This window comes from Pelmatolapia mariae, linkage group LG3_W (assembly GCF_036321145.2).
Source record: "Pelmatolapia mariae isolate MD_Pm_ZW linkage group LG3_W, Pm_UMD_F_2, whole genome shotgun sequence".
Classification (NCBI taxonomy): domain Eukaryota; kingdom Metazoa; phylum Chordata; class Actinopteri; order Cichliformes; family Cichlidae; genus Pelmatolapia; species Pelmatolapia mariae.
In genome coordinates, this window is record NC_086229.1 from 64280264 (window position 1) to 64305792 (window position 25529).

The 25529-nt window shown below is 38.8% G+C and overlaps 1 protein-coding gene across 1 annotated transcript; it reads left to right on the forward strand.

Annotated features, from left to right (window-relative positions):
- The first annotated feature begins 20984 nt into the window (after window positions 1–20984).
- LOC134623866 (hepatitis A virus cellular receptor 2 homolog) lies at window positions 20985–24297 on the forward strand. Its single transcript, XM_063468875.1, has 3 exons — window positions 20985–21054; window positions 22832–23185; window positions 23424–24297. Exons 1-3 carry the CDS (start codon window positions 20985–20987, stop codon window positions 23735–23737), a joined length of 738 nt encoding a protein of 245 aa, XP_063324945.1. The 3' UTR covers window positions 23738–24297.
- Window positions 24298–25529: the final 1232 nt, after the last annotated feature.

Below are 25529 nucleotides of genomic sequence, written 5' to 3' on the forward strand. Positions count from 1 at the left end.
GAAGTTCTCAGACGACACCGCCATTGTGGGTCAGGTGTCGGAAGGAAACGAACTGGAATACAGGAGGGTCATCAAGGACTTCGTCAGCCGGTGCGAACAGAACCATCTTCGCATCAATTCCAGCAAGACAAATGAGCTGGTGATTCACTTCAGCAAGAAGTCACCCCCTATTACACCAGTAAACTTCCAGGGTTTGGACATTGAAACGGTGAAGGGGTACAAATACCTGGGTGTTCACATCAAGAGATGTGAACACCCAGAGATCCTTCGGGATGAACAGGACTCTCCTAAAGACATTTTACGACACTGTGGTGGCATTTCTATGCTATTTCCTATGCTGTGGTCTGCTGGAGTGGTGGAATGGCAGAGAGGGATGGGGGGAAACTCAACAAACTGGTCAGGAGGGCCAGCTCTGTCCTGGACTGTTTGCTGAAGTCCATGGAGCAGGTTGGGGAGGAGAGGATGTTGTCTAAGCTAACATCCATCATGGACAACACCTCCCACGCCCTGCATGAGACTGTACTAGCACTGAGCAGCTAGTTCAGCAGGAGACTTTTACACCCACAGTGTAGAAAGGAGTGCTACCGCAGGTCATTCTTACCAGCAGCTGTCAGACTCTATAATGCAGGTTAACATTCCTTTGGTCATCTTATTCATCAGCTTGTTTGTTTACTGTACATTTCACCAGAATCTGTACACTTTTATACATAAACCCCAGACATTTTTTATACTTATTTCTGTACGTTGTTATCTGTATGTACAAACTTCAGTTGCTTATGTATATAGGACCACTTTGTGACTGCCTTCTATATTTTACATTTCCCTTGCCATAAGAGCTGTGTAACATCCTAATTTCTCATTCGTGGGATAATAAAGGCATATTCTATTCTATTTCTCTTTCTTAACTTTTAATAAAAAGCTTTCATCAACAAATTTTTGGCTCAAGGTTTTCTTAGAAGAACAAAAATAATAATAATAAAAAACTTAAAAACACAGCAGTTTGTTAATAGTTGCATTTGTTTTGGATTATTGGATAACTCAGGTCTTTCCATGAAGAATAGACAGTTCCCCACCACATCTATATTTGAACCAATAGAAAGCTGGTGCTCAGAGGAAGAGGGCGGGCTTTACTTGGTGTCAGTGAGAGAAATGAAAAAAAGCTCAAATGAGTGAGAAGGACGATGAAGGAAACATCTGTGCTGTGTCTGCTCTGTAAGTAGAATCTCTGTGTTTGTTTGAATTCTTGTACTTTGACTGTCTGCTCTCCTGATAACTGATGATGGAGGAGAAGACATGAAAAACAAATCAGGCTGAATTCAAGTTCAAAACACCACGAGGACCAACTGCAGGTCTGAACTGACTCTTTATCTTTGCTCAGGAGTCGAGGAAACACAGCAGGCAGTGAAAAGTCTCTGTATGACAAGTGTAATAATCTTTAGCTCTTGCTCAACCCCAAGTTGGATAAGTCATTAAGAAGATAGAGATGAGAATTTTCCATCTGATTTTAGCATTAAACATTGTTTCATTTTTGGTTTTCCTAATTTTATTTAAAGGATGGAGGTACTGTTGAATTTACTCATACTTATAAAGTGTTTTGTGGTCGTCCTGAATGTGTTTCAGACTATGAATCCAATTTTTACCATACATAATAAAAATAATTTTATCGTATACATTTCAAGAGCTTTATCTATTTTGCATGTATGGCCAGTTAAGAGTGATGGTGGGAGGAAGAAAAATTCATAGGGCACAGAAACCTGCAAATTCCACACCAAAGTATCATACATCAAAAACTGTATTGTTGTCAGGAAGAAGCTGTGCTAACCAATCGGCCCGTTCTGCTGTTGGTATCAAATAGAAAATGAGCAGATACATCAGAGAGAGACAGATTTGTGTGTTTGTCACCTGTATGTGTGGAGTTGTTCTTTGTGTTCACCTCAAATCAACCTGAGTGTCATTTCTCTTTAGTTCTGATCTCACTGCTGAGCTGCACAATGAATCAAGGTCAGTCACAGTTCAAACCTGAGAAATGCTCACTGATATGACCTCATTGAATTCATGTTTCACAATGTGAAGTATAACAGATCATCAGTTTTTCATTTTCACCCTCACAGCTCGTCTGACTGTGAGTCCCAGCAGCTCGCAGTTCTTTAAAGGAGACTTTGTGTCTCTGAGCTGTGAGGAGGACGACAGCTCTGCTGGATGGACTCTGAGGAGAAACACAAGCAGAGACACCAGAGCTGAATGTGAAGACTGGGCGGACGCTGCTGGTTCTTCGTGTAACTTCAGCCACATCGTCCCATTGGACAATGGAGTTTACTGGTGTGAGTCCAGAGAGGGTCCCATCAGTAACATGGTTAACCTGACAGTCACTGGTAAGCTGAGTGTGTGGAGTTAGTGTTGATGAAGCTGTGTGTAAATGGATGAAATGCTGTAGTTTGTCTCTGTGTTGAGGTGGATCAGTGATCCTGCAGAGTCCTGTCCTCCCTGTGATGGAGGGAGATGACGTCACTCTGCTCTGTAAAACAAAGACCACTCCCTCCAACCTCCCAGCTGCTTTCTATAAAGATGGCTCCCTCATCAGGAAGCAGCCTACAGGTCACATGACCATCCAGCATGTTTCCAGGTCTGATGAAGGCCTCTACAAGTGTGACATCAGCGGTCATGGAGAGTCTCCATCCAGCTGGATCACTGTCACAGGTGACACACTCACCTGTCTGTGTTTCTGCAGCTTTCAACATTCACAATGTGACGACAACTTAATGACTGTGTTTGCTTTATTTTAGACAAACACACCACCACACCTCCACCTACATCCACTCTTCCACCTACATCCACACCTCCACCTACATCCACTCTTCCACCTACATCCACACCTCCACCTACATCCACTCTTCCACCTACATCCACCTCTCCTCCTGGTTCCACCTCCATCACTCTTCGTCCATCACTCTCTCCTCCTGCTCTCTCCGTGTTGTCATGTGTTGGATCAGTCTGTGTTGTGGTTCTACTGGTGTTACTGGTTCTGTTGGTGAGACGATGTGTTCACAGGAAACCTGAAGGTGAGACTCAGACTTCCTGATCTTTCATGTCTGAGTTTGTTTAGTAGAATAAAGTTCACATTCATTATGATCAAAGTAACAACTTCCTTAAATTTAATCTCTGTTTAGATATTTCATTTATATTATTGATTTTTTTAATCATTTCAGCAGATCAAGAAGAAGCTGGAGAAGATGGCATCATCACTCATGTCGTGTACAGCTACATTAAAACATCAAATCATCCACAGCAGCCAATCAGAAGAAGCAAAGGTAACGTTATATTTTATAATGTTTATCAAAGAAAAATGTTTATGAAGTTAAAGAAAATTATGGTAATTTTATTGTTTATAATGTGAGGACATCTTGAAAAAAATCATACACAAAAAGAAAAAATATGTGTAAAATGAAATTAACCATGGATAGAAATCTGTAACAGATATGATGATTTCCATTTCTCTAAAAAGCCAATCAGTAGCTGAAACAAGTTTCCTGCCCTGCGGAGTTACATTTGCTTATAGAGGATTTTATTGCAGCTTTTCAATCTTGGAACATTTGCAGAATGGAGGAAGAGAAACTGGAATCATGGCATGTAGATCTTGATCATAGTTTGGACATCTTCTCTGATGTTTTCCTTTTCAAATGTCTCAGACTGAGTTTAGTATAAAGGTAGAATGAGATTTAGCTTCATGAGGACTGCTCTAATTTCTATAAAATGAGTAATGACGACATTATGGATCATGTGAGAGATGATCAGAAATGTAGAAATGTGGACTGTTATAACACTAAAACAAACATTTTCCTGACTTGATTTAATCAAAACATGAAATAGCAATATTTCAGTTTGCACTTTAGTTTTACACGAGTTTCCTTTCGTCATGTGTGTTTATCTCTGTACTTACTGAGTGTTGTTCACTGTGAGCTGGACTGTGTGTTTGTGGTCTGTGGTTAACTGAAGCTAACAGCTCTGCAGTCGTCCAGCATCCTGTTTCTGATAGAAAGAAAACACTTCAGCTGCAGGTGTTTCAATACAGAGCTGTTTGTTTTAAACACAGGAAGGAACATGTAGACATAATCTGGAAAAGCATTTCAATAAACTCTGCACACAAACCATCAATAAATTCAAAGTCAATGAAAATTACACTAACAACTTCTTAATATTATTCTTATTATTTATTATTAGCTGTTTTTCTTAAATTACCCATTTGGGTTTTTAAATATTCAATTGACTCAAGTATTTTAAATCCAGTAACATCATACTGAAAATCTGAATCTGACTTTAATAAAGTTACTAAATTAGTGGTGTCTGTGACATGCTGACACACATTCATCCTGTTGATCATTTTAGTTGTTGATACCCACTGCAGTGTGTGGTGGTTTGGCTAAAAATAGTTTGTTTTTTTGCTCTGTGGTGAATAATTTCTGGTGTTAATCTGCACAGCTTTTGCGTCATCCTCTTATTTACAAAAAAAACATTTACAGTAATTCTTTAGTTCACAGCAGGTGTTAAGATGAGAAAACTGTGAAAAGCTGCTGCGGTTTGTTAACATTACCACTTAATCTCATTTTATAATGCTCAAAAATATCATCTCCTGAGTTAATTTCAATATGTTTTATTCTACGGAGGAGGCTTCAGCTGCAGTCTACTCAACAGTGAAAACTGAAGACGTCAGTTATGGACAAACAGCCATCACAACAAGGAGGCCCAGGTACAGCTGCTCTTTATCTTTAACTGTGAACAGACACAAGTTAGCTGCTCACCCTGTTTACTGTCATCATGCTAAGCTAAACTAAGCTAACTAACGTATTTTTCGGACCATAAAGCGCACCAGATTATAAGGCGCACCGTTGACGAACGGGTCTGTTTTCATATATAACGCACATTATGAAAACAAAACAGTCACATAACTTTACTCTAATCATTCTTCTTGCTTCCTCCACTTCCGTACCATTGATTCATTAATGTTGAATTCTCTCGCAGCTGCAGTTTATTAATGACTAACCTCGTATTGTGGATGCATTATCTCAGTTGTTCTCCTGACTGAAGTTCGGTCCATTTACAGCATCCTGCCATGCAATTGTATTTGTCCCTGACCATCGGGAACCCTCATGTTGACATAGATGACTGAATTTTAAACTTATTTGTTACACCTGGTAAAGCAGCAACGCTGATCATTTTATTAAAGATGAAAGAATTTAGACAGTTTTTAACTCTCAGTGATGCCGCAGTGTTTGTTTGACTTTGGGACCTTAAGCGGACGGAATTTTGGACCCAGCTTACCAAAGTCATACTAAAACATTTTTTGACAGATTTTTGAGTGCCGTGTACTACATAAAATCGGTTCGAGGTCAGTAAGCACAACCCGAATTCTTACATTAGGTGCACCGGATCATAAGGCTCACTGACGATTTTTGAGAAAATTAAAGGATTTTAAGTGGGCCTTATAGTGCTGAAAATATGGTATAGTTCAGAGCTCACTGGGACTGTGTGTGATGCAGAGAGTTGGAAATTGGAGGTCTTGACTGAACTACAAAGCTTGTAATCAATTCAATTCAATTTTATTTATTTATATAGCGCCAAATCACAACAAAAGTCGCCTCAAGGCGCTTTATATTGTACAGTAGACTGCACAATAACAAATACAGAGAAAAACCCAACAACCATATGACCCACTATGAGCAAGCACTTTGGTGACAGTGGGAAGGAAAAACTCCCTTTTAACAGGAAGAAACCTCCGGCTGAACCAGGCTCAGGGAGGGGCGGGGCCATCTGCTGCAACCGGTTGGGGTGAGAGAAGGAAGACAGGATAAAGACATGCTGTGGAGGAGAGACAGAGCTTAATAACAGATATGATTCGATGCAGAGAGGTCTATTAACACATAGTGAGTGAGAAAGGTGACTGAAAAGGAAAAACTCAATGCATCATGGGAATCCCCGGCAGCCTACGTCTATTGCAGCATAACTAAGGGAGGATTCAGGGTCACCTGGTCCAGCCCTAACTATATGCTTTAGCAAAAAGGAAAGTTTTAAGCCTAATCTTGAAAGTAGAATGTGATGTAGCATAACTTAAGCAGCAAGGAAGGTGATAAGTAAATAGCATTAGCAGACGATTGAAGTTCTTTTAAGCATATTTTATTGCTGGCATCTCCATTTTACCATAAAACAGTCAATCAGGCATGCAGAAATCCCACTTGCTTTATACAGGACTTTGCCCACACCTGGATCAAGGATCCAACTACTGCTACCACAAACAAAACCCGGGATAGTGTGTGTTAAGAGAAGTTACGAGAAATTAAGGCATTATGGCTGACTGTAAAATAACAAAGAAATAAATTAAGGGACAAGTCGTAAATGAGTTCATACCTAACCAATTTGTCACATAGAGATAGTGTCTGTCTCCCGAATCCAAACTGGAAGCTGGTTCCACAGAAGAGGGGCCTGAAAACTGAAGGCCTTCCTTTCTACTTTTAAATACTCTAGGAACAACAAGTAGGCCTGCAGAGCGAGAGCGAAGTGCTCTAATAGGGTGATATGGTACTACAAGGTCATTAAGATAAGATGGGGCCTGATTATTTAAGACCTTGTATGTGAGGGTTTTGAATTCAATTCCGGATTTAACAGGAAGCCAATGAAGGGAAGCCAAAACAGGAGAAATATGCTCTCTCTTCCTAGTCCCTGTCAGGACTCTTGCTGCTGCATTTTGGATTAGCTGACGGCTTTTCAGCGGGTTTTTAGGACATCCTGATAATAATGAACTTCCAGCCTGGAAGTAATAAATGCATGAACTAGTTTTTCAGCATCACTCTGAGACAGGATATTTCTAATTTTAGAGATGTTGCGCAAATGGAAGAAAGCAGTCTTACATATTTGTTTAATATGTGCCTTGAAGGACATGTCCTGGTCAAAAATGACTCCAAGGTTCCTCACAGCATTACTGGAGGCCAAGGTAATGCCATCCAGAGTAAGAATCTGGTTAGATACCATATTTCTAAGATTTTCAGGGCCGAGTACAATAACCTCAGTTTTATCTGAATTAAGAAGCAGAAAGTTAGCGGCCATCCAGGTCTTTATGTCTTTAAGACATTCCTGCAGTTTAACTAATTGGTGTGTGTTACCTGGCTTCATGGATAGATAGAGCTGCGTGTCATGTGCATAGCAGTGAAAATTTATGCTATGTCTTCTAATGATGCTGGCTAGAGGAAGCATGTATAGTGTAAACAGAATTGGTCCTAGCACTGAACCCTGTGGAACACCATAATTGACCTTAGTGTGTGAAGAGGACTCTCCACTTACATGTACAAATTGGAGTCTATTAGATAGATATGATACAAACCACTGCAGCACAGTACCTGTAATAGCTACAGCATGTTCTAATCGCTCTAATAGGATATTATGGTCGACAGTATCGAACGCAGCACTGAGGTCTAGCAGGACAAGCACAGAGATGAGTCCACTGTCAGAGGCCATAAGAAGATCATTTGTAACCTTCACTAAAGCTGTTTCTGTGCTGTGCTGAGCTCTGAAACCTGACTGAAACTCTTCAAATAAGCCATTCCTCTGCAGATGATCTGTTAGCTGTTTGACAACTACTCTTTCAAGGATTTTTGATATGAAAGGAAGGTTGGAGATTGGCCTATAATTAGCTAAGACAGCTGGGTCTAGAGATGGCTTTTTAAGTAAAGGTTTAACTACAGCCAGCTTGAAGGCCTGTGGTAAATAGCCGATTATTAGAGATAGATTGATCATATTTAAGATTGAAGAATTAATTAATGGCAGGACTTCTTTGAGCAGTTTTGTAGGAATGGGGTCTAAAACAGCGGTCCCCAACCCCCGGGCCTCGGACCGATACCGGTCCGTGAGTCGTTTGGTACCGGGCCGCGAGAGTTGAGGCTCAGGTGTGAAATGTATGATTTTCAGGGTTTTTATCGGTTTTCAGCGTTATTTTGTTATCGTTTTTATTGTTAACTCAGTTTTCCTGGGTCTTTTCAAGTGTGTGTTATGAATAAATCTTCTTTTTTTCGGTACCGGTACTAGTTTTATTTTGTTGTATTTATCCGCGACCCCTTAAAGGCCGGTCCGTGAAAATATTGTCGGGCATAAACCGGTCCGTGGCGCAAAAAAGGTTGGGGACCGCTGGTCTAAAAGACACGTTGATGGTTTGGAGGAAGTAATTATTGAAGTTAACTCAGAAAGATCAATTGGAGAAAAAGAGTCTAACTTAACATCAATGGTACTAAAAGTAGCTGTAGACGATATTACATCTGTGGGATGATTATTGGTAGTTTTTTCTCTAATGATAAAAATTTTATTTGTGAAGAAGTTCATGAAGTCATTACTAGTTAACGTTAAAGGGATTGTTGGCTCAGTAGAGCTCTGACTTTTTGTCAGCCTGGCTACAGTGCTGAAGAGAAACCTGGGGTTGTTCTTATTTTCTTCAATCAGTGACGAATAGTAAGATGTTCTGGCTTTGCGGAGGGCTTTCTTATAAAGCAGCAAACTATTTCTCCAGGCTAAATGATGATCCTCTAAATTTGTGACACGCCATTTCCTCTCCAGCTTACGAGTTATCTGCTTTAGGCTACGTGTTTGAGAATTATACCACGGAGTCAGGTACTTCGGATTTTAGACCTTAGTTTTCACAGGAGCTACAGTATCCAGAGTCGTACGTAGTGAGGAGGTAAAATTATTAACAAGATAATCGACCTCTGTTGGAGTAGACAGGAGAGGGTTTTCAGGAAATACTGTTAAATGTTCAGTTTCTATTCCATATGTCAAAACAAGATCTAGAGTGTGATTAAAGTGGTGGGTGGGTTCTTTTACATTTTGAGAGAAGCCAATTGAGTCTAATCATGTTTCCTGTTGTTTGAACTGTGCGTGTTTTTGTGTTCAGATTTTAAACCAGAGCCAGACGTCGTCTATTCTTCACTGAAGTAGCCCACCAGTCCAACCACTGACATCCAGCTGCTGGTCTCTAACTGGTCCTCTCAGCACCTCAGACTAACTTTGAACTTTGATGACATTCTACTTAGGGTTCATAAATGTTTTCTCATGTGGTTTTGTGGGTTTCACAGAGTGTGTGAGATGGAAAGTTTGACTTGCTTGCATTTGGCTGTGGCTAACCTATCTTTGCTTAAGAAATAAAGATTACACATGAACCTCATAGAAATGCTTCAGAACAGTATGTGTGAGTTTAAGGCTGAAGTTTTTGATTTCTTTATTTTGCTATACTCACAGAAACCAACAGTCAGCTATTAATATATAATAGCACACTTGTAAATCTTCTCAGTAAAGGTTCATGTAATCATGAGTAAACTGTAAAGTCTGCTGTCATGTACTGGTGACACTGGTTATGTTTGCTGAAAACTTTGAGATCCTGGAGGGTTAAAAATGACCTGCAAGATGATCACCTCATGTTCACTTTAAGCAGGCATCAGCACCACATCCAGTCTGCTTTTGTTTGCGTGTGCAGCAAGAAACTAGAGGTGGGTAGGATAAACCAATCCTGACCAAACTAATATTAACAAGAGTATTGTTTCCACATGTAGCAGCTGAATAACAGCTGTGATCAACATATGGGCATGCCTTCTCTAAAACAGGGACACAGTTACACACAGAGGTTGATATTCCAACCAACTGTTACTTGTAACGCGTTTAGGCCCATCTCTGCATATGAGGCATCATTGTCAGATGCCTGAACCACCTAGACTGGCTCCTTAGTTCAAAATTCATCATTCATATTTAGAAATGTCTAAAATAAAAGCTCACAAACCTCTCTTCCACAATGACATGGCAACTCAACAAGAGGGTGGAGTGTTATGTGCCAAAATATGGCTCAGACTCAACGACTGTCTTTATTTCCCCCATCTGTATGCATGCCGTGTTTGTATGTTCATGCTTGTGTATATATTATGTAGTTGTGTGCAAAATAAAGCACCTAAACATATAACACATTCAAAAATCAATACATAATGCAGAACCAGTGTGTGAGAAGATAAGTGCTTTAAGAGCAAGGAGCAGCCAAGTGCTACTAATCCATTGCAGTTGATTAAGTGATCATCCGGAAGTCTTTCTTTGAAAGCACAAGTTTTACCCATTTACTGGTCTGGAAACAGCTGCAGACACCACATCCCCACTCACCTGTCCTGTGATACTACTTTGAAATCTGCTTTAAGTCCAGCACACACTAGTGGACTTGCAGATGTATAAGCTATAATAAGCATTTGAAATGCTTTTGCTTCACTGAGATTGAACCAGTTTGACCAGGATACACACACATACCTTTTTTCCATCCACATGGTGCTGATTGACAATCAGTTACTACTTCTGAAAACCAGTCAACATTTTATTGGTTATTATAAAACATCACTAACAGACTTTTAATCTTCATGAGACTATAACTATAACACTCTCAGCGTCTGCAGAGGTAGTTATGGATTGTTGTTGCTTTTGTTATTGTCTGGTTTTTTGAAACACAAAGAAAACTTTTAAAATTGAAAAGGCAAAATAGATCTCAACACAGATGAGGGTCTGTAAGGATTTTCAGTGTTTTATTTCAGAGCTGGATTTTTTTAATGTAGCTAAACTGACAGGATGACTTTGATCAAAGTTGATGCTTTCACTGCTGAGCATTTGAGAGCATCAAAAGCACACTAATAAAAAAAAACACATTAATGATAATGTTTGCAGTCGCACTCTGTCAGATTTGGTTTGGTTTTCCCTTCTTTAGTTTAGAATCAAACAAGTGTGGTTACTAACTAGTCACACAGGTCCATGTTGTGTCATTAAAACAGGTTCACAGGGAAATACAGATGCATTTCCTCATCTGTGGCTGTAAGGTAACATGGTAATGTCCACTTTACCTTGAGATTTTTAACTTGTGTTTTAACTTTTGATTTTTAATTCATGAACTTTTTACCTTTTAAAAGTGTTTTTGCTTGAGTAGAATACAATTTAATGAGGTTCCTTTTGACCCACTGAAAAAGAAGACAGGTGTATACTGACCTTGAACGTTTTTATCTTTGTGGATAATTTGTCATCATGACGATCAGAAGACTTTTTGAGGGCTTCACAGATGTCATCAAAACGATAGTAAGTGTTAAAAAAACATTTTTGAGCCTTCAGAACAATCTCCAGACTAAAAGCTTCAAAAGTATAATTTTTTTAGGAAACTGTTTATTGTATTTTAATTAAATTATAAGCACTTCGATTTTAGATTTGCTACAAAAATTAAATGTACTTATTTACTTACATCTAGGTAATCTAGCAGGTTGACAGAAGTCTGTTAATGTTAATCCAGCTGATCCAGGATGAAAGCTTCACTTTATTAGTCTAGAAAATTTGTGTTGTTCTGTGGAGATAACAACTGAACCTGTTAAACAAGTTGATTTTTTATAGAATATTATAGAATAAGAACTTAAGAATAGATGCACTCACACACGTCACTCTAATGCGACTCATCAACGTCCCTAAAGCAACGATCAGCCGCACTTTATTTAAAGCTTAAATTTAGTCTCATGTGGGTTTTAAACTTGGATTCTCTGTTATTCACTGAAAATATCAGGATCCTCAGACATTAAGAGCACTCTGTCACTAAAGTAGTCGCACTAGAACTAGATCACATGCGAATGGCTTCCATAAACATGCTGCTCTTTTCAACTTTGGTGTTTCTCGTCCTCATGCCGATTTCTGCAGGTGAGATTTAGGTATTTATTCAAAAATAATTGTTTCTATCTGAGATAAAGAGGACAGGTATAAACCTTGTTGACATATTAACATTATGATGCCTTATTGATTTGGTATTTCTATGGTTATGAAGCTACAAATCTTTTCTGTCAGTCATAATGACCTCAGGTGATCCTTTGTTTGGCGTCCTTTCACTATTATTACTAACTGCTATTGTACCTGAAACTACTACACTATATACTAATGTTTGTGACAACCTGACATTTGAGAACATAATTTTGATGTTGGTCAAAAATTACATATACTTTTTTCTTTTCTTTTGCTATTATTCAATATCTTTAACAGTACTGGTGTTTAGAAATTTACATTTATTTTAACAATTTGAGGAACAAAACCATGCCAGATTGTTTTATTTTCAATTTATTTCTTGTTTGTTTACTTCATTTTCTATTATTTTTTAGTCTTTTTATTTAAAGAAACATTTAGGGTATTTTTTAGGGCTTTTATTAGTTTTATATTCAATTATGACTGTATAGGCATGGGTTAGATATCAGTGGTGTTCACCTTGGGGTGTTGATCAGAGCACACAGGCACTCAATAGGTTCTTCCTTACGGTCCTTCTTTAGCAAAATAAAACATCAATTCAGCCACAGGGTTACATGTGGGGAGTTCAAGAACTTGTGGGAGCATGCGTGTTCTGTAACTTAAACATATACAAAAATGCTGACTTATTAATTATGCTTAACAGTCTTACAGTATATCCAGAAATCCAAATCAGTACTCCTATGTAGATTAGTCTTTCCATATACGTTTCAGTGCCTGATATCAACTGTAAATATACACAGTAATGCTACAGAACACCAAATGTATTTCAGCTTACCAGTGTGTAACATATCTGCTAGCCTTAGCAGCATGAACTAGCCACATAGTAAACAGAGTATTTAATATTACAGGGCTCTAGACTAACTTTTTGACATGGGCGCACCGGTACGCCTAACTTAAAAAATTTAGGCGTACCGGAACAAAAGTTCGGCGTACCGGCACAAAAGTTAGGCGCACTCAAATTTTTCAACCGCTTCACTTAACACCGCAGTTTTACATGTGCACCTTCTTTGGGGGGGAAGTCCATACAGACAATATTCATTTCTAAATGATTAACTAACAATGTTGTGCTTAAAGTGCTTTGTCAATATTGTAGAAAATGTTAAACTTAATCATCATCTTGGCCTCCTCTGACGACCTGTTTGCTGTTGCATGCTGCTGAAAGGCAGTGGGGAGAGGGGACACTTGGGCAGTACATTTATTGCAGCATGAAGTGTGTTTTCTGGATACACTGCTGCTTTTTCAGCATTCAAAGATTGATGGCACTGTGTCAGAGCTGGCTATTAATTTCAGACGGATCAGGCCTTAACTTAACAAAAAAGTTATCAATAGTTCTTTTCATCTTTTCTTATTACCCACAGCTACATCCACTTCTCTCAGGCCTAGGCTGCTCACTAGGGCTGGGTATCATCACTGATTTCTATAATCCATTCGATTCCGGTTCTCAAAGTCCTGATTCGATTCACTTTAGCCTCAGACAGTCAGAAATATTATAATTCTGATCATTTATCAGTACTGACACTTGTGAGACTTCATCAGAATTGTGAACATCACAGCAGATGCCTTTGTGTAAAAGTAACTGAGAATAAAACACAGAAAAACATGAAGGAGATTCTCCTGGTCTGGCGTTTTATAGCAGATAACCTTAAAAATATTCTGCAATTTTGCATAATTTTAAGAAGTTTAAATTTCTTCAGTATTGAACAGCAGAAATTAGGCTTTCTTGTCGGACGTCATTTACATGAAAAAAGAAAAAGACAGCACTGTAAACAACGGTAGACTGGTGGGTAATAAGCGAATGAATAGTCCAGAAAACAGAGATTTGAGACGGGAAACTGTTCTTGAAGTACACACAGGGAGCTGTGTAGGAAGTGTAATTTTTATCGTGGGGAAGCAAAACAGCAAAAGTCAGAGGGAATTCATGACGACATTGATCAAATGTGAAGCGCAGTTTGCTGCTTCTTTTTGGCTCGGCGAATTTTGGTTGGAGAGACAAAACCTGCAGCTCAGAATCAGCGCAAAAAAGACTTGAACACAGCGCGGACCCGACGCATCAGAATCGCTAAGCTCCGACAGCGTGTCCGTCTGCGGGCCGTCCGGTGAGAAAGCCGAGAAAGACAAAGCTGATTCTGATGCGTCGGGTCGCTCTGTGTTTACGTCTTTGTGTGGAATCCGTTAATGAATTGATATCGCCTTATTAAAGCTACTCACCTCCCTCTTCTACCTGCACTTTCCACTGGACCACGGCCAATGAGAGAGGTCCCGCCCCTGACTATCTCTGATTGGTTTAGTCCGCGATAGGGGCATAATGTGTGTCTGTTGTTGACCAAATGGAGAGTTGCAGAGATTTTTTTTTGTTACCCAAACAGGTGCGACCAAATGTTGGTAACAGTTGGTCGCACCGGTGCGACCAAATGTTTTTTTTTAGTCGCACCACGGAAATATTTGGTCGCATTTGCGACCAAATTGGTCGCACTCTAGAGCCCTGTATTATACTTCTACATAAGCAGATTCACTAAATGACATAAGACTCAAGTCACACAGTTTGGCTACCTAGAAGTCCACTGTCAGGCCGCTTTGCAAGGTGTTGTTACGTATTAGTTTAACCTCCATGCTCAGGACCATGTGCTCAATAACGAAACTACACTCTCTTACCACAAGGGGGCTCTCACACACAGTCAACAGCGTTGATATTGTAGAAAGCAGCTGGATCCTGTACTATGAAGCGTTGAGGCGACTGTTGTTAATTTGGCGCAATATAAATTCAGTTGAATTGAAAAAAATTGGGCAGCATTTCCAACATTTTTAGATACAAAAATATGTAATATTGTTATATTATTTATTTATTTTCTGTTTCAATTATTTTAAGCAGAAATGATGCCCTCAGTACAAACATAGATATGTAAAAATAAATCTCCACTCACCCTGTGGGCAGTCTTTATGTTTGGGTCCTCTACCAGAGGCCTGTGAGTTTTAGGGTCCTACACAGTATCTTTGCTGTTCCTACGACTGTGGTCTTAAATAACAGCAAAAAAATAAAAAAAAAAAATCCACCTATGTGTGTATTTGCAGAGCTCATTGGACTTTCTTTGTTTCCCTTCATTCTGATTGGCTGCTGTAGATGATACCTTTAACCTCTCTGCTCTGTGTTGTTTCCTCTTTCAGACCAGAAAATCATCACAGCTGAGTCTAGACAGAACGTCGCTCTGACATGTCGAGCTCCAAACAACAACATCATAGTTGTAGAGTGGAGCAGGTGTGACCTGGGAGATGAATATGTGCTTTTGTACCGGGATGATCAGTTTGTTCCAGACAACCAGCATCCATCTTTTAAGAATCGGGTGGATCTGCAGGACAGACAGATGAAGGATGGAGACGTGTCTTTGATTCTGAAGGATGTGACGACTGCTGATAATGGGACATATGAGTGTCGTATCACCCAGAGAGTAAGAAATCGATGGAAAAGAGCTATTCTGAAGACTGACCCCATCAGCATCATCAACCTGAGTGTTGTTGTTCCTCCAGTTGAGTGAGTAGAGTTGAGTGTGTGTGTGATCAGTGGTGAAGCTGCTTCCTGGTTGTTGATGTTTGCTTCTGAAGATGTTGTTGATGAGACTTTGTAGAAAGCAGCTGGATCCTGAACTATGAAACATCCAACATACTCAGGGCATTGTTCCATTATCTGGTTTCACTTGCTTCAATACTGGCAGTCAGACCAAGCAGTAGTTATTAGCTTCCTAACTGAACCCAGGGATTATCATTTTATCTATAGTTACATGAAGCAGTGGAGCTGACAACATCTGACCAATCAAAAAAATAAAATATAATAATAAAGCATAACATTTGCATCCAATAATCTATATTTCTTACTGATTCTACTCAGGGGAAAAAAAAAACCCCAACACAATATTTATTTTACTATCTCCACTCTGAGGTCACAGAAAACTTCCAGAAAAGGTAACACTATTCTTGGAGATAATTGGTCAGTAGGCAATAATTTCACACTTGTTAATCTGGCTCACCGTTGCTGGATTAGCACACAGGAAGATGTGAGCAACACCTTCATGACATTGAAAATCAAGATTAGGTCTTCATTCTCCTACCTGACAGCTGACACTTCACTTCTGTTTCTCCCCTGCAGGTCAGTCAGGAGATGAAAATAAGTTTAAATCTGTTGGACTCATCGTTGGTCTTTCAGTTTTTGGTCTGATTCTTCTTGCAGTTGTTTTGCTGATGTACACAAGATGTAAACAACAACAGAGCTCAGACTAGTTTGCTGATGTTCATTAGCAGCAGTTTGAAATTTGAGTGACTCTCATGTTGGTGGTTTCAGTGGTTTCAGTGATTTCAGTGTCATTGGACACAAACACACTGAACCAGTGTTAGGGTCACTACGCAAATATAAACTGATGTGTTACATGTTACTTGTTAGTTTAATGGCATCAACCTATATGTTACAGTCACACACACCAACCCAATCTAAATGAGTTCATTTCAATAATTCTCTGCCAATCACACGAGCAGAAATCTTCCTGTTGCCACTGGTTACATCACGTTTCTCTGATTATAATCAAACCTGTCCACACTGTGTTAGCATAAACACTGTAGAAGACTGTGTTAGTGCAGATCAAGGGCGCAGATTTGGTTTTGGCATTGGTGGGGACGGATGATTCAACCACCGAACCCTGCCCTGTTTCTTTTCTTTTTCCTTTTTGTCTTTGCTTCTTGATAAAAGGGCACAAATATACGTGCCTACATATGCTATTCTACATGCTTTTAAACCATTTAAATTTACAATTCAATATCCAGCGATTCAATAATCACTTGATATTGGTGGGGACATGTCCCTTCCGTCCATGCCAAATCTACGCCCTTGGTGCAGATGATTGTTTAGATTACAGACTTTCAATAATCTGTTTCTTAGTGTTCCATTGTTTGATTCTCTTATACTGAATCACAGTGTTTTTACATTATTATAAGCCCAAAGAAAGTTTTATGTACCTGCAGAGTCTGATCAACGACGCTTTAACTTTTCTATCCATAAACTAGACTCTTCAGATTGTAATTTTATAGCAGATATTATTTTTCTTTTGTTTATGTTTGATTTTTTAAAAGATGTTAAATGTTTACTATTTTTTATTTTAGTTTTTAAAAAACTGAATCTAAAGGTCTTTAGTTTATCTAAAAATTGCTCACTTTGCTGTTTAATTTTTATTTGAAGTATCAGAAAGTAAGTAATGAAAAACATACATGCACATTAAACTTACTTGGGGTCATTACAGACTACACAGTATACTCAAGCATAATTGAAGTGTCTAAATTATTCCACAAACTGGTTCGTGTGAATGCATAGTGCACTCACTGTCATGGTCCTGGGTCATGTGACCCAGTATTCTGAGTTTCTTGATGTTTTGTTATTCTTTTCAGTCTAGGTTCATTTCAGTTATTTAATTACATTCTGTCATGACTAGGTTAGTTTTAGTTCATAATTTATTAAGCCCCATTTGTCTCATCCCTGTGTGAAGTTTTCTGTGTTAAGTCTTCGTGTGTTTATCTGTCAGGTTTCATGTCCAAGTTTTCTTTGTTTGCCAAAGGTCGAGTCATGTCTGGGTCTCGTTATGTTTCCCTTTTTATTTTGAAGGATCCTTGTGTTGTTTTTGTTTATTGTATTTAGCTTCACGTCCCCTGTCCTGTCATTATGTTAATTATTGTCAGCTGTTTTTCCCCATGTGAATTTGCTTCCCCTGATCAATCCATGTGTTTCCACTCAGTCGGTGTCAGGTCGTCTGTTATCCCCACCGTAGTCACAGTCATAGTTATCGTTATAGTTATAGTTATAGTCTTAGTCATAGAACTTCATAGTATTTGTTTCTTAGTGTTTTTAGTTTGCTTAGAGTTCCATGTTTAACCCTGCAATCATCCAAATAAAGGATCGCTTTCTGTTTAAACCTGCAACTCCTCGTCCACATCTGCTTTTGGGTCCTGTTTCAAAAAACACACCGGCGCACCCCGCCGTGACACTCACATAAAATAAGCCACCATCAGCACTGTGCACAAAGGAGGGGAGACTTTCCATCAAAGTCAACACCTGGAATAATGATCTTATGGCACATGCAGGTAAAAAGTCTAATTGAAATTAAAAAAAAAAAAAAACTTCAAAAAAGAGCAATACCTGCTAATGAGTGCAGACAGAAAAAGAAAGTTTTATATTTTAACAAACAAATGTAAAGGACAAATATCTTGAGTGGGTCACCTCAGTGTCACAGCAGTTATGACCCTCACTTCATGCCTGAACAAAATCTAAACAGGTGAGACATAAAACTATGCACTGACCACGCAGCTTAAATGGAAGGGGAAATGAGCTTTAGGGAGTAAAACCACTTTTTTATATATTGTTTTTGTTATAAACGCACATTTAAAATAGCTATAACGATGATAATAATAATAATAATAATAATAATAATAATAATAATAATAATGAGTAGAGTCAATGTAAACATGTTAAAATGTTCCATATTTGTCACAAAATATGACAAAAATGTACCCTGTATCTTTTTTCTTCTCTTAAATGAGTTTGATCCCAAACATAACCAGCTCTGCCATCCTTCATGCTCCAACTGTTTCATGGCAGTCATTTAAACTGCATTTTCACTGCACTGCACCACTCTCTCCAACACAAGTTGACAAAGTATTTTCTTTGCAAAGACAAGAATCATTCACTGACAAAACTAGAAACATCTTGCAGAAGACATAAAAAAGCCAAACATGACACAGAGGAAATGAGGAAGCAGAACACAGCTATACAACATGAAATCTGGGGGACTGAAGGAGAAATACAAACACAGCAAAGCTCTGGAAGAATCTTTTGCTGTCACCAAAGCAGAGAGAAGCTGTTAGTCAGCAGAATGATGCTCTGTGACACGAAATTCACCAGATGGAAAGAAACATTTAGCAAAGAGATATGCCACGATGGAAATGTCAAAAGAGATGAGGAAAAGTCATCATGAGGGACTGCAGAAGGAACTCAGAGCTCCTGTTGAACCTCTCAGTGAAGCTTGAAATTGGCCTTGAATGGCATTTAAAGTCTGCTGCCATGTAACGGTGAAACTGGGTATTACAGCATGGCTACTCTACAAATAAGAGCAATGTAACCACTTTAAAAATCCAAAAGTAGTTTCTTAGTATCACAGTTCTTGACATACAACTCACTTTCCTTTTATTCAGCAGCTGCAGTCAGTAAATATTTTGTGTGTGTTTTCTTACATTATATATTTATAATTCTTCTTCTTCAGCCAAGAGCCCTGACCAGCAGAGCTTTAAGAGTGGTTTAATAAACAGCTTTGGGATCAAATCCACATTCACACACAGACAGAGTGGAGTGTGAGGTCGCCTCTACACATCTACCTGTGTCTTTGAAACAACAACTGTCAAATATTTGCTTGTCAAATATCTGGGTCTACAGCCGTAGCAATCAGGAATGTGGTTGATATCAGTACTAATGTCACACAGATCTAAGGAGTGTTTGAGGGTTTCAGAGATCCTTCAGAAAATGTTTAAATGTTTCAAATGAGCTTTCAGCCTTTAGGTGAGTGCAGTCATGTGATTTACTGGAAGTTCTACAGCAGCTGCATGCTCTCTCTCCCTGGAGACTATTTGTCCCTCACTGAAAACAGATGTACAGTTCTGCTCTGATGGGTTTGTATTAAAAGGATGTCAAAGTGAAATTAGTCAGTTAGTTCAGCTTTGTCAGGTTCAGTTCACACGCATATGAAGTTATTACATTTCTTATTTTTTTTTAACTTTTTTTTTTTTTAACTTTTTTTTAAACTGCTCATGTTAAATAAACATTAAGTTATTAAAGTGTCTTGACACATGCTCGATCATCCAGCTAAGGAAATCCCCTAAAGCCTTCAGTGGCCTGAAGAAGTCACTTGGGTGAGTGATGAAATGTTGAATACTGAAGACTCAACGTCCAGATGAACAGAATCAACTTTTGGGGAATTCATCCTTTTGACCTACAGAAAGAGCAGATGGACTATACCAACCTCATCATGTATCATCTGTATGTATATCATCAACCTGATGATCAGAAGAGAGTTTGAGGATTTAAAAGATCTCCATACAACAACAGTAAGTGTTTGCTGTGTTTTTCTAAAATCATTTTCAGTATTTTAGGTAAAAAGTTTCAGTTGTCATGGTTACAGTTCAGTTAACATCACCCACAAAAATGTTTTAATAGAAAAACTCTTTTAAAAAAAAAAGAGTGAGACTTCATTTAAAATGTCATTTCCTTTTTAGTTGATGCGACCCTGTAAAGCTTGAACCATGAAATCGTTGCCACAAAATTATTTTGCTTTTTTAAATTTTCAAATGTCGTTTAATGTAATTTCCTTTTGAGAAGTTGAATTTGAAGGGTTAGAGTGACGTCTCTAACTTCAAATGTCCTCAAGAGACACGGAAGAGTTTGAACCAGCAGCTTTAGCTTAAACCTTAAATTTAATCTGATGTGTTCAGGTTTAAACTCAGGTTCAGTTATTGGGTGAAAATACCAACAGACTCACACATTTAGAACAAACTAAGTCAGATCAGCAGAACTCGAGAACGCGGAAATATCTGCTGTAACTGCGTCACTCTGCTCCACTTTGATGTTTGTCCTGTTCGTCTCTTCAGGTGAGATTTAACTTTGACATAAAACATAAAGTATGGGCTGAATAGTAAAAATATTTCACTGACACCTATTTTTATACTGATTCAGTACTCTCGATAAAATGAGAATCAAACTGCCGTCAGAAACAAAACATACTTCTGCTTCAACGACTGTAACACAAACTGTTCCTACATGACGACTGACATATGAGAGGTTCTGATTTTGTTCTGTGGAGATTGTTCAGCAACTGAACGCTAAAACTTTGACACTTCACCCCGTTTGTTACTACGCACTTATTTCTACTCTTCCTCAGTCCAACCTACCAAACGTCACTCTAACGCGACGTCCTCAAAGACACAGAAGAGTTTGAATCAGCAGCTTTAGCTTTATTTAAACCTTAAATGTAATCTGATGTAGTCAGGTTTAAACTCAGGTTCAGTTATTGAGTGAAAATACCAACAGACTCAGACATTTAGAACAAACTAAGAGTCAGATCAGCAGAAGCAAAAACACGGACATGTCTGCTGTAACTGCGTCACTCTGCTCCACGCTGATGTTTGTCGTTGTTTTTGTGTTTGTTTCAGCAGGTAAGTTTTATAATTTAACTATTATAAACCAAACAACATCTTACATCTCTCATTCTTGTCAGATAAATAACTTGCAGTAGAGTCATTTTCATGAGTGTCTGTGTGTGAAGAGACTGGAGTTGCTAAGAGTCTAATATAAAATGGAGGAAGACCGCTTGTATTATATATATTAGATTCAGTTTTAAAGACATTATTTCATTCATACTCATTTGTAATCACCTGTTTTTGGTGCTTCACACTTTTTCTCTGGCTGCCTGCTGTTCTATCTTTCTATCTATGTGTCTGTAAGACACAAAATGGTGGATCTGTTAGCACCACTGGCAACTCTTGGCTTTATTTAAACCTTAAATTGAAACTAAAGGAGTCAGGTTTAAAACTCAGATTCTATTATCCACTGAAAATACAAAAAAAAAGGTTTTATATAACGATATAATGTCAGCTTAGCAGAACTTGGGAACACAGAAATGTCTGCTGTAACTGCGTCGCTCTGCTCGAGGTGTAACAGCTAGAACCCAAACAGTGTTTCCATCTGAGATCAAGAATATCAGCCTGGTTTAATATTTCAATCTTTACTGTTTTGTTGGTTAATAATATTTTTCAAATCATTTTCATAATAATTGTAAAATATAAATAAATAAATAAATAAAATATTTTTGTGTGTGTGAAGGAGACATGAGGCTGTGTGTCTTCGTCAGCAGTGCTGTTTCCAGCACAGAGACAAAGAAGTGTAATGTGTGTGTCAGTGTGATGTGCTGTAGTGTCAGGAGTCAGTATACAGCTACAAAGCTTTTTGTTCAGTGTATACAAACAGCTGTAGCTGCATAAAGGCAGCATGCAGAGACTCACAGTGTCTTATAATGAGAGGCTGCTTTCTCTCACACATTATGTTTCTTTATGAATAATAAGGGTTAAATTTGGAGTTTTAGGTGGAGGAAACTGAATTTCAGGTGTAGCTGTGCAGTGAGGGGAAAGAGTGTCTTTGAAATGATTCCCATATTAATCAGCATTGTGAGTTACAGTAGATTAGTTTTCTGTGTGATCATGCTTCTCATGCTTTTCTGTTCTTTGTAGACTTCAGCAGCTACAATCTACAAAATGTAATCAGGAGTTACACAAGCCAACATGACAGCTCTTTGAACTGTGGCCAGTACGAAGTGAGACATAAAGAACTGCATGTACAGAATATTTAGTTAAATCTGATTAAATCACTGAAAGTTTTTGACTCAACCACATTTAAGCTTTGCTGTGTTTTCAGGGTGAAAACCTTTGAAATTTTGAGTTGAAATGATTCTGTCCTGTGTCGTATGACATTTGAATAAAGAAATGTTTATGTTTTCATTTCAACGCACACATAACAACACACACACACACACACACACACACTTTGATCCAACTGCCCACAAATACTTTGTGTTTGCTTGTATTTGTTAAGCTGTTTGAAATGTTTAATTTAAAATGAGCTGCTACTTAAAAACAATAATACTCCAATCATTTATGAATAATTCCACCATCATGTGGCACACTTGGCACAGTCCAAAGAGCACTTTCTTTATTTTTCTGTTCTGCTTCCTGAAGCTAATGTTTTGCTCAACACACACTCTGCACCATTAAAATAAATGATTTTTACATAGTTAGCTCCAGTAAATATTGTAACATACTGTACTTTTATAAATATTAACAGTGAATATATTGCGTATGTTTCTGATTGACTGCTGTAGAAATCAACAGTTGTACTTTGAACTTTAACCTCTCTGCTCTGTGTTGTTTCCTCTTTCAGACCAGAAAACCATCACAGCTGAGTCTGGACAGGACGTCACTCTGCCATGTCGAGCTCCAAACAACATCATAGTTGTAAAGTGGAGCAGAGCTGACCTGGGAGATGAATATGTGCTTTTGTACCGGGATGATCAGTTTGTTCCAGATGAGCAGCATCCATCTTTTAAGAACCGGGTGGATCTGCAGGACAGACAGATGAAGGATGGAGACGTGTCTTTGATTCTGAAGAATGTGACGATTAATGACACTGGAACATACGAGTGTCGTGTCTTCATGAGAGGAGCAAACCGCAGGAAAAGAGCCCTTTTGAAGACTCGGCCCGTCAGCAGCATCTACCTGAGTGTTGTTCCTCCAGGTGAGTGAGTAGAGTTGAGTGTGTGTGTGATCAGAGGTGAAGCTGCTTCCTGGTTGTTGATGTTTGTTTCTAAAGATGTTGTTGATGAGACTTTGTAGAAAGCAGCTGGTCTGAGTGATGTGATCAGAGTGCAGTAGATAATGTCTGACAGCAGTTTGAAGAGGAAATGGATTCTGTTCTGTTCTTCACTCATCACCTACCTGACAGCTGACACCTCACACCTGTTTCTCACCTGCAGGTCAGACAGGAGGAGACAAAGAGGATGGAGGGAAGGAGGATGGAGGGAAGGAGGCTGGAGGGAAGGAGGCAGGAGGGAAGGAGGATGGAGGGAAGGAGGCTGGAGGGAAGGAGGATGGATCTGCTGGACTCACTGTTGGTCTTTCAGTTTCTGCTGTGTTTGTTACAATTGCTGTTGGTTGTTTTTTGATTTACAATAAAAATAAACAACGACCGAGTCAGGATTCATTCCAGCCTCCTGTTGAACTTCAGCTTGTTTCAAATGTCTCCGAGTTTTTCTCCTGCTGCTGTTCAGACTCTCTGTGTTGTCAGTGAACATTCAGGTACAGACAGATGATCTGATCATCCAGCAGACAGACATCAAACACGTCCAGAGTTTGTTTGATGATAAATTTCTCTGATTATCATCAAACCTGTTCAGACTGTGTCAGTGTGTCTCTGTGCTGTCTGTCAGACTCTGTGAACTACAGTGTTTGTTCATCTTCACAGTTTTTATGGGATTTGTTGATGAGGAGAAAAACACATTTACAGAATGTCATTGGCTCATTCGACTGAGTGTTAATATTAGAATAATGACTAATGCCAGAATCACTGGGCTTCATTCATAAACTGTATGTACGGATGTTTCACACAAATCTGATATTCATCAATATTTTTGTACTTGACACCAATTTAGAAATGCCTCACTGCACGAGTCACATGTTTCCTTCCTCTAATCTGTGAAGCTTTATTTAACTGTTCTTTCCATGAGAAAGACGCTTCAGCCTGTTTGTTACTGGAGGTTAATTATTTGCTGTTTTCTATTCAGCTGACCATTTATTCTTTTTATGTGCTTTTGGTTAGAGGCTCTTATAAAGAGCCGCTCGCGTTCTGTGATTAATGTGCTTGTTAGTTCCTAATAAAGTTCAACTTCATTTCTGATTTTTGTTCTTTGTTTGTTTTCAGTGTCTGGGGAAGTTTATTTACATCTTAAGTTCTCCTACTTGTTGAACCAGGTAATGCAGAATTGATCTGATCTGGAATCAGTGCAAACAAACCACTGAGCATGTCTGTAAACTGATCCAACCTCCTGCATGTAGAACAGATGGAAGCAACAATCAGACTCAGATAAAACCTTAGTGTAAAGCTGCTCACTAAAAGATCAAACTGACATCTGAGTCTGTTCCTGTAACAAGAAACAACAAAGTCTATAACGAGCAATAAAAGATAAATAAAGGTGTCTTTTCTCTCAGTGCAATGTTTACATGAATAAGTCTTTACCTCAAACAAACTTAGATCAACACTGTGCTGTAAGATAAGATTTAAAATTGGTGAAATGTCCTGATTCTGTATAATCTGTTCATTTAAATGAGTTTGTCTGGTTGTTACGTCCCGATGAAGGAGGTTTAGGTGTGTGTGTGTGGACTGGAAGCAAATGGGTCCAGAATAGAATGAAAGGAAAACAGACAGAGGTGTTTAGCAAATTATGGTTTTCTATTATAAATAATCTGACATAAGGAGATGACAACACCGCTTTATCAATAAAACCCTGTCACTAGCAGCTCCACTGCTGCTGTTTTGGCCCACAAGCCCAAACTACTCCCATGAAGCAGCTCCTCTCCCCACTGCTCCACACCTCATGCAGGACAATCACAGAATAGGACCTCTTTGGACACCTAGAACACAATGTGGAGACACCAGAGAAACCACCCTCCCACATCCAGTTTATCCAGAGCTTGTATAACCTCAGACCCAGGAGGCCAATGAACAGCAGCTGTGTCCTGGGGAGAGAGAAGAGTGAGAGGCCGTTTATCAATGCCCAAGTACGCGAGTACGTACTCGCGTTACATTTTCCTGACTTGATTTAATCAAAACAGGTTGACAGGGAAATACAGATGCATTTCCTCATATGTGGCTGTAAGGTAACATGGTAATGCCCACTTTACCTTGAGATTTTTAACTTATGTTTTAACTTTTGATTTTTAATTCATGAACTTTTTACCTTTTAAAAGTGTCATGTTTCGGCTGTGTGCAGGCAGGAATTGGACCCAAACGCAAACTTACTAGAAACGGGATTGAACTCAAAATGGCTTTATTGCTGGAGGGAAACGGCAAAACAAACTGATAA